Source organism: Trachinotus anak, unplaced genomic scaffold (assembly GCF_046630095.1).
Source record: "Trachinotus anak isolate AG129_WGS33_773 ecotype Australia unplaced genomic scaffold, CSIRO_AGI_Tana_v1 ptg000032l, whole genome shotgun sequence".
Taxonomy (NCBI): Eukaryota; Metazoa; Chordata; class Actinopteri; order Carangiformes; family Carangidae; genus Trachinotus; species Trachinotus anak.
Window position 1 is genome coordinate 14890444 of NW_027273883.1, and position 9412 is coordinate 14899855.

The 9412-nt window shown below is 41.1% G+C and overlaps 2 protein-coding genes across 5 annotated transcripts in view; one reads left to right on the forward strand and one right to left on the reverse strand.

Moving 5' to 3' along the window:
- The window catches only part of creb5b (cAMP responsive element binding protein 5b), a 44884-nt gene extending 41016 nt beyond the window's left edge, over window positions 1-3868 (forward strand). For 3 of the 4 annotated variants that reach the window (XM_071470000.1, XM_071469999.1, XM_071469996.1), the window contains exon 11: window positions 900-3009. In XM_071470000.1, coding sequence (XP_071326101.1) covers window positions 900-1054 — 155 coding nt within the window. In that variant the 3' untranslated portion in view covers window positions 1055-3009. Of the gene's footprint in view, window positions 1-899 lie in introns of all 4 variants that reach the window. The other variant, XM_071469998.1, reaches the window with a different exon arrangement.
- Window positions 3869-4348: 480 nt separating this feature from the next.
- Window positions 4349-9409, reverse strand: cpvl (carboxypeptidase vitellogenic like). Its single transcript, XM_071470001.1, has 13 exons — window positions 9277-9409; window positions 8940-9118; window positions 8656-8777; window positions 7584-7698; window positions 7397-7455; window positions 7186-7265; window positions 7011-7077; window positions 6575-6697; window positions 6304-6435; window positions 6022-6120; window positions 5745-5918; window positions 5252-5434; window positions 4349-5164 (listed from the first exon to the last, which is right to left on the reverse strand). Exons 1-13 carry the CDS (start codon window positions 9279-9281, stop codon window positions 5066-5068), a joined length of 1437 nt encoding a protein of 478 aa, XP_071326102.1. The 5' UTR covers window positions 9282-9409; the 3' UTR covers window positions 4349-5065.
- Between the last annotated feature and the right edge of the window lie 3 nt (window positions 9410-9412).

Below are 9412 nucleotides of genomic sequence, written 5' to 3' on the forward strand. Positions count from 1 at the left end.
GATAGCACTGCTGTGGAAATGCTCTATGATTGTCTTGCCAGAGGGAAGGTATGAACTCTGCAGACCAAACTGTGATGGACACACAGTAACTGCCAAAACTCTTCGCTTCTATGTGCTGGTATCCAGCTCCCACGCTCGCTGCAGGACTCTTCCTTTGACATATGGGTGTTGCACACTCTGGTAGCCCGCCTGGGCTGGGAGTTAGTCTGAATCCCATATGAGACCTATTTTCCATCTGTGAGCACCTCAGTGCACAGAGGCAGCCGAGACACAACGTGAGAAAGACGTCATAGGCTGCACGTTGGCATCCAACCTCTCATGGATGCCCCAGGATCTAAATGATTATTGGACTGTGCCTCAGCCGTGCATGACATCAGAGTCCCACCCTTTGATATGGATACGAGTGACATTTCCATGCAATTGGGATAAGGCACCTCCCTGTGAGGCTTTAGCACAGGAAAATAAGTCTCACATCCCCTTTGGCTGAATGGTTCTTTTATACAGGAGAGAGCCAACTCCCAGACTGGGCTGGGAGACTTTCATCGATGAGTCTAGCTTGTGTACAGATGCCACCTTCAGTGTGTCCAAAATTCATCAGGCGTGTTTATGGAGTTGAGTGATTCACTTTTCCATTTTTGTGCTATCCATTCATGGCCTATTCTGGTGTAACAGGTGAGAAGTTAGGTTTGAATTTAGTATGTCATTTGTTTGAATTTATTTTCTTCTGCTAATAAAGCTGTCTCTTTACATTAACAAGATCTGGTTTGCGTTTTTACTTTACTTCACATTATATTTTGAAGCCTCTCTGTACACTTTGAAGGTCATAACATTTGCACTTGCGCACACACATTCTCTACACATGTTGTCCATCCTCAGTGATGTCTCTGCTGTGTCCTCAGGTCCAGAGAGCAGTCCGGCAGGAAGTCCAGTGCCAGCATGTTCGCAGCAGCAGGTCATTCAGCACAACACCATCACCACCTCCACCACGACTGTAGGGGGCAGCAGTGTGCACGGGCAAGCCAACCACCGCACAGACATTAACCCCATCCACTAGGGACAAGAGAGACTATAACCCCCGGGCTGGCTGTAGCCCCGAACTCCCCCCCATTGCTCCCCTGCTTTCTGAGGATTGCTGTCTGTACACGCTGCCCCCCTCTCCCTCCATCAAGAAAAACCTCAAAGGCCTGTGAGGCTGTTCTTTATACAGTAGCTACAGTATGTATTTTTATAGACCAACCCTATTAACGCATAAATGTTCTATGGTTTGTTGCCTCTTTTTTAATCTGCTTTTTTGTGCTTAGCAGAAAGGGAGGTTTGCTAATCTCATGCAGCATTTAAGGAACTTTTTCCGTTGTGTAATGGTACAAAATGGACCATGGTGGTCATGGAACCAGAGGAAAGAGACATAAGCCACAGACTGTCATCTCTATAAGCAGAGCTTACACCTCTGTATGCCTAATGGACTGAATAATGAGTCAAATCATTCTCTGTGTCACATGTGGACAGTATGTTGAGTGTACGTAGCATGTGTAATCATACAGAAGACTAATGAGTGAGTGGGGTGTTGCTGCCTTTAAGTTGTCTTCTGAAACCAAGTCAAACTGTCGCCATGATGTCCTGAAGACAGGAATATGCAAGCAGGTGTAATAATCCTTTTCTTTTCTAGAATTGTATATGACTGTTAACCTTTTCATGTCAGAGGTATTCTCAAAGAGTGTTATGACATATAGCATGACAGCGAAAGTACCGTACGATCAAATAGAAGCAATACATCAGAGTATTGATCATCTTCTCTACTGTATGTCCACATTATGATCAGCATGGCCAAGCCACTCTGGTCCCGAGGACATACGGTGCTGTTACAGCTACAGAACTGTACACTGTGATACGAGTGAGGCAGCTCGGGAGTTGAAGCCAACTCCTCCGCTCTCCGGGACCAACTGAAGCTTTAATTATTGAGGCCTCTTTTTTGTGTGTGTTTGTGCATCTGGATCCACCTTCTGGATTCAAATTCCATATGAATATAACATTTGATTGCGTACGTCTGCATAGTTTTGAGTATGCATGTGAATAATGTATATTATGTGCTTGTATTTTGCCTTCTTCCTCTGCAGAACAAAGTTCAGTGGGTGTGAAAAGAAAAAACAAACAAAAAGAGAGTGAGAAAGTGAGCATGATTTTTTTTTCACCCTACTACTGGCAGTGTTTTACAGTTTCTAAAGGGGAGTAGTTTATGCCTGTGCTTTCCAAAATGTCACAATGTGCCTGAAGTTTTCTTAAAGTCTTTTGTTGGCTTACTGTAGGCAACAAAGCCTCTTTTGATCACCATAATTATCATCACTTTTTCTTCAATACAATCAAGGCATTAATCATTATTTTCTCTGTTATTTGCTTTATTATAGATGTTTGCTGCACATTACTGCAGGGCAAAACCAGGAGAACAATAACCCATGATCCATTTGACCTCTGATCTCTTCGTCAATTTCTCTTCCTCTCTCTCTTTCTCAGGCCTCCTTTGTATTTCAGTTTGGCGATGGATGTACTGATAATGATACAGGCTTGACCTTTTCTATCTCCCTGCTAGCCTTGAAACTTAATGCCTTCTCACGTTGACCACGACTCCTCTTTCTTTCCTCTTTCCTCTATGACCAGGAATGTCGATTCATTAGCATGATGACCATAATGCACTGTGTTTTACAGTAGGATGGATGAAATACATTCCACTGACGGGTGGAGTGATCACAGAGCTGTCTATGCACTTTGTCCTCTGTCATGCCAGAGGGTGGAATAGCCATATTAAGGTCCAAGTAATTCTCAGTGATCCCCCTTTTTCACACACCAGCGAGAAACTTAACTGTGGTTGGCTTTATGGAGAGTCTGTGCCTGGCATGCATCACATGTCGATAGATAGAAGAAGGGAACCTAGAGCTTGTATTGCTGGAGGAGGCTCAGTTAAGGACCCTGTACCACTTAGTTTGTGCCCGTTTGATTCTGGAGAAAAAAAAAAAAGGCTTAGTCCAATTTTGTCAAAGATGAAGGATGTGAATTGAAAATGCTTTTTATTCTCATAATGGATTACATTCAAGTTTTATCGAGGCGGTCGGACTGTTTATGCCACGTCTTAACCGTGGAGTCTGTATGTGCAGTAGAGTATATGTGTTGATGAGACAGAAACCGATTCTCTTGAAAAGGGCTTTGTTTTACCAACCCTTTGAACTGAAGCTTGCCTTATTTTTGGTTGTTTTCTAAACCATATATCAATTATTAGGCCATTCCAAATTAACCTCTTGCATGTGAAAATATGGTAATGACCTCAAAACACTTTCAACTGGAATCATTGGGACGATGTTGTTGTTGTAGAGTCTCTACTTTCATCTTGATCCAGGTTCAGAAAAAGACATTTGTTACTGTAGAGGCAGACTAAAAGGACAGATGGAAGTGCAGTGTGAGTGTGTCTGTGTGGATTTGTGTGAGAGGTGGAGAACAATTACCACACATTAATTATAACTGTATTATTTTAAATCTAAAACTATAAATATTGTACATAATGTCATTAATTTCTGTAATCCTGTACATGTAATGCAACCACCTTTCTTTTTGAAGGGAGTAGATGTGTGGTACATGTTTGTAAATAATGTTTGCATAGCACTTGTTGCCTTTTGTTGTATGTTAAGGCTCATTCCAGCGCTTAAATAAATTGTTTATATGTAATGAACTGATGAATCCATTCTTACCTTCATAACTTTGTACATTTTTGTGTCTGTAATGACATTGTTTCTGTTCGGTTTTTGTTTTGCATTTGTACAGATGTTAAAGTTATCACTGCAGTTACATTACGGTATGAATAAAGCACTTGTTCTGTAACAAACAACTACCTGATGTGATTTCACAGCAGTTGTTTCCTTTGTTGATAAGTGGGGTGCGAAAATGAGCCAAGAGACATGAAATATTAAACTAATGTTCAAATCAAATGATCGTCAGCATTTTCCAATGCTTGTCCTTGAGACATAACTGCTCATTAAATAGTTAGATGCTTTAAAGGTTTAGAATACTCATTAATTATTGAACCGTCTAGACAGCTTGATAGTTGCCTGATGAAATAACGTGGCAGTTAACTTCAGTACACAAACATCTTTGTGGCATTCTGTCAAAACACTTAATCACTACAGAACACTGCAGCATGTCAGTTCAATTTTAGCCACGATACTGAAATGAACACATATTGTGTATTCTTGCAAGTTTTAGAGACGTCCCGTTGCCAAAGGCAAAGAGTCCCCTTTGCTTCCCTCAGAGATATTGCATCATTTTACATTGTTTTTTGGGACCTAAGTTCAGATATTCTGAGATCTCATGGTATAAAATCATTTATTAAAATACATTAAATGACTACAGCAATTTTGCAGCCTTACTGTTTTTGAGTTTCTGGCTATGCAATGGAGTTTCTTTGTAGCACAGTGACCCCTGGTGTACATTTTGTTGATTGACCAGACAGTAATTACTGAGACGAAAATCAAGTGCTGTTTGTTTGTGCTGCAAAATGAATTGCAGTCTGCTCTGAGTATTCAAACATTCAAATTTAGAAAAAAAAAACATTTTATTCCAAGTCATTTCTTCAGTTTCAGGTTTTTTTCTTTACATTTAATGTTGAAGGCTGCACTGACTGATTGCGACATAACCTATATATCCCCTCTGACAAAGCTAAACATGAAACGATTTTCATAGAATAAAGGCCTGATTTCACCAGACTCTGCTGCCATTTAGTTTTCATTTCATTTTTACTATGTTAGTCGAATTCTTCAATGTGGGCAGCGATTCAGAGGTCTGGGGTCTGAATCCAGGCAAAGAAAAGTTATTTCATTTGCAGAGCATTAGAAAACAGTCCAAAGTCCTGAGCCAAATGTCACCTCTGCTAAAATGCCCAACAAAAAAAAATCAGCCAAAAAGATGTGAACCACATCTGCAAACGTGCCAATTTACATTGGATGTGACAATCAGCGGTCTTTTAAATCAACAATCACTGGTGAAATATCTGCTCTTTATGGTAAAGGTGCTTTGATCAGCTGTATTATATCCAGCCTCGTGTTGAAAGGAATCTGTCAATCATGTCAAAGGACCTCGCCGGTTGGTCATAAGGCAGAATGTGTCCCCCTCCACGGATGATGACCTGAGTAACAAGAGAAAAAAGATTTCAAAACAAACATGTGGACGACTTTTCCCATTGTTGCCGACAGTCGTGGATATATCTGCTCACCTGGTAAAACTCTTGCACTTGTCTGACGTAACCTGCCACCTCCGTGTCAGTGGGCTGAACCTTCCAGTGGTAGCGTGCGGCTGTTTTGTACTCTGCGGCACCGGTCCAGTTGACGGTTGGCAGGAACCTCTCAGTCAGAGGAGCAGCGACAATTACATCCAGCTGACCACTGTAGATCAAGACCTGGACATAAGGAGGAAAGGGCCCAAACAAACAAAAAACAGGTTTAAGAAGGACACACTACAGCACATAAGTCACTTTAAGGTGTGCAAGAAAAAGAGAAAGTCTTGCCACGTTTTCTGACTAAATATTTCAACATCAGTAATGTTTCAAAAATAGTTACACAAAAACAAAATGAGTGATTTCAACTTTTTGGCCGGAGAGACAGACATATCTATTACTAATCTGAATGAGTTACAATGATGTTACAATCCAACTGAATCTGAATCTATGCATTACAGACAAACTACAGCGGAAATTCTCCGTCCCTCACCCTGTAGTTATCCATCAGCACCCCCAGCCACGGCTTGATGCTCTTCATGACATCCTGCAGGAGGTGTTTCTCCACCTTAGAGCCGTCATTAAACGTCAGGTTCCCCACATGGATGGCGCGTCGCACTGCTGGCAGAGTCACAAACTGGGAGAAGTACTCCTGGTCTTCGGGCTCCTGTGGTGCACACAAATAATATAAATAAAGCAAGTTTTAGAAAAGTTCTTGCACTAAGAAAGTCACATGGGCATCCTTGAGCTCTGCCAACATTTCTAGGTACCTGACATGTCATGTAGTTGAAGTAGTTGGTGCAGCCTGTAGCATTTTGGAAGAAGGAGGGGTATGGATCCACGTCACCATTGAGCAAGCGATCAAAAACCTGACAACAGAAACGTCACAGTAAGATTTTATGCACAACTTTTCAACGTTTCAGAAAGATATGATACTGACGTTGGCATGCATTCTTTGGCTGATTAGAAATTAGTGAAATTCTCAGAGTATCAACTTATATTTTGGGGGGGGGGGGGGGGGGGGGGGGGGGCAGCCAGACGACTGCTCTTACCTCAAAAGCCTCCACCCACTTCTGCTGTTGGATGAGCTCAACCCCATAGTCTGTCTGCTTTACAACATACTCCTTCTGCTGTTCATCTATCATGCCCGTTTGGTACAGGAACTCACCATAACCACCAAGCATCTGAAATAGAAAGGAAGTCAAATTTAGATTTTAGATGAGGGCAAGTCGCACAACGTATTAAGAACAATCTGGACACCCGGGAAATTCATAGGTTTAGATAATGTAGTTTAAAGAATATGACAAAGTGTCAAATACGCACCATTTCTGGATCACAGAGCCCATCACCAATCGCCATCCCCTTGAAGTTGATTTTAACTTTGGCAGTGGGGTTGTTTATATGGATGTAGTAAGAAATGGCAGGAACATACTTCCCTGCATAAGACTGTGTGGAGACAGAGAAAAGTTTACATAGTGAGGACAATTTCTTATCTAATTGAGCTGTTTCCAATTGTTGTCAGAAGCTATTATGGCCTTGTTACTTCTTACTGAGACAAAAAGTATGAAATATCATTCTTAGTCTATTTGAAACTGGTATATGAGAGTAATACATGGTCATAGAGGCGTATTTCCAGGTCTTACATACACAAACTTTCTTTAATGAGCATAAATCTGGAAACAAAGTAATCCTACTGTTATGTGCACAAGTTAAAACGTCACTTGTATAATGCTACTTAAAAAAAAAAAAAACAAATTACCTCTCCAGTTGCATAGAACTCATTGTCCTGATACTCAGGAAAGATCTGGAAGAACTGTGTTAGAGCACTTTTAAGGAAGAGATAGAAACAGTAAGAGTCAGTAAACGATGAAACACTATATTTAAAGGCTCAAGTGACAAAATGATTATGTTTGAGATGGAGAGCAGCGTTTTACCTGTACAGATCTCTGCCGACATCATCCTGATTCTGAGCAAAACCTTTGTCATCATTAGTGAAGCTGAAACCTGTTCCAACCTGGAAAATGAACATAAAATAAACTCCTCCTCAAGATCAAGATGTAAATGCACATAAAATCTGAGAAACCTCTACTGAAAGATACATTTCATGTAATTAGATTTGGTCTGGTAATAATAAGGAATACATACTGGATTGTCAATGTACAAAACTGAATATCTGGTTGTCCAAGCATAGTCCCTCAAACCAACTGCAGAGACAGGAGAGACACACACAGGTCAGAACGTCTAAATAATGCTCTAACACTTTACAGACCTCGAGATTAAATCAGGATTACAGTGTTAAAATATGATGCTGTAGGACCAGCTCTTTTCTTACCAGTCAAGTTCTTATAAACCACATATGGTCCATGTTCCACAAACAGACCGAACATGGAGCTGCCACCGGGCCCACCTTGCAGCCAGAGCAGGACCGGAGCTTTCTCTTGGCTCGACTGTCAGACAGGTCAGTGCACATATAAAGTTTGAGATCTCAGCTCCACCTTGTGGAGACTTCAGTTTATTAACAAAAGTAAAAGAAAAACTGAATTTAACCACACTTTACTAGACCTGTTATCACCCAACTCCCTAACCAGTGACCGTAATAAAGATTAAAATGACATCAGATGTAGAATAAAACCAGGTTCCGGTTTATCAGACTGTAGAGATGTGGAAAATAATCCGAGTACAATGTCAAACATCCCTCTTTTGTCACTTTGTATTTGATCGTTAACATTCATACATTTCAGGCTGAAGTAAAGGATTTTAATAGCTTTGGTATAAGGTGGAAGCATCTTAGTATAACACTGTACTTGATCTAGCCAAACATATTGGTTTAAAAAAGTAGTATAAAAACGATTTACAAAGAAAAGGTTTGCTCTGTCTTGCGTTATCATAGAAGATAAAGTGGAATGAAATAAAGGCGACATGGACTGAACCCAGGTTTATTGGGCAGAGTTAAAGGAAGCAGTCTGTTTAGAAAAAAAAAAAAAGAGCAGGCACTATAAAGTAAGGGTCAGTATTGAAACACAGGCTACGTGTGCTACGGCATTTGACTTAACGAAACTGAAGTATGAATTACAGAGCAAGTCCCAAAAGTTCCTAAAAATAGCTTGGATAATATTCAGTTTTTCTGATAGACTTTGGTTGAAAACACGTGACAAAGAACACAAAGCCAATCCGGCCATAATAGATGCATTCCTGTACTGCACCTGACTAAATACACACGGTGTAATATCTTATCACATGTTGACTGAGGATTCTTTTCTTTTTTTTTTCAGATTTTTTTCAGAATTTGTCTCAGAATTTCTCTCCTCCTGGCTGCGAACATTTCCCAAATTGCAACACCACAGACAATAATGTGACTCTGTGATATGGAAAGCCTCTGGTGTAAATTAGAAGCTCGGGCCTACCATGAGAGCAGGGAAGAACCAAAAGAAGAGGTTGCTGTTGTACTTTTTGTTGACAGTGAGGTACCCGGCATAGCTTTTGACATTGGCACCTGGCAGATCTCCTACCAGACTCAGTTTCCTGGCTGGAGGAGCAAGATGTCAACACATTAACACTCACACAGCACGACGATGCATTGCAATGATTGGTGGCTCAGACACCTCGGGCCTCTGAAATGTAATTTTTATGAGCCTATTACAGCGATCATGCATCAAACACTGCAAATGTAGTGTTATGTAATGAGTACCTTCATCTATGGCACCCTTCTCCAGGTAAGGAGTGAGAAAGAGAGGAGACCCGGGGTCCTCTCCATTCAGGCCGCTGACACGGTGAGGTTTTCGGCAGAAAAACGCCGAGCAGCTCCTCGAGTGTGCAGACTCCAGACAGGCCCACAGTAACAGGAAACCCAGAGTTTCCTTCAGCAGCCTGCCAATATTTACAAGACGCGTATCAGAATACAAGCCCTGGCCAGTGATGTGTGAACCGCAAGTCACTCAGATTTCAAAACAGTCCGACTGCGGGTTTAAAGTTTGAAAAAAAAAAAAAAAAAACCAAAAAAAGCATTTTAAATTGTTTTAACTCACCTCATGGTCAGTGTGGAGATGTCTCTACCCTCAGGTCAGCTGTGAACTCAGCAGTGAAATGAGTGAAAGGTCATGTGATCGTCTGTGGGGGGGGGGGGTCGATCATGTGACATGTTGGATCACGTGATCGTTGTTT

Coding starts and splice junctions, on each gene's coding strand:
- cpvl (XM_071470001.1), bottom strand. Junction 6,698..7,010: donor AGTTCTATGCAACTGGAGAG/GTAATTTGTTTT, acceptor GTCTCCACACAG/TCTTATGCAGGGAAGTATGT. Junction 5,919..6,021: donor TCAACTACATGACATGTCAG/GTACCTAGAAAT, acceptor TGTGCACCACAG/GAGCCCGAAGACCAGGAGTA.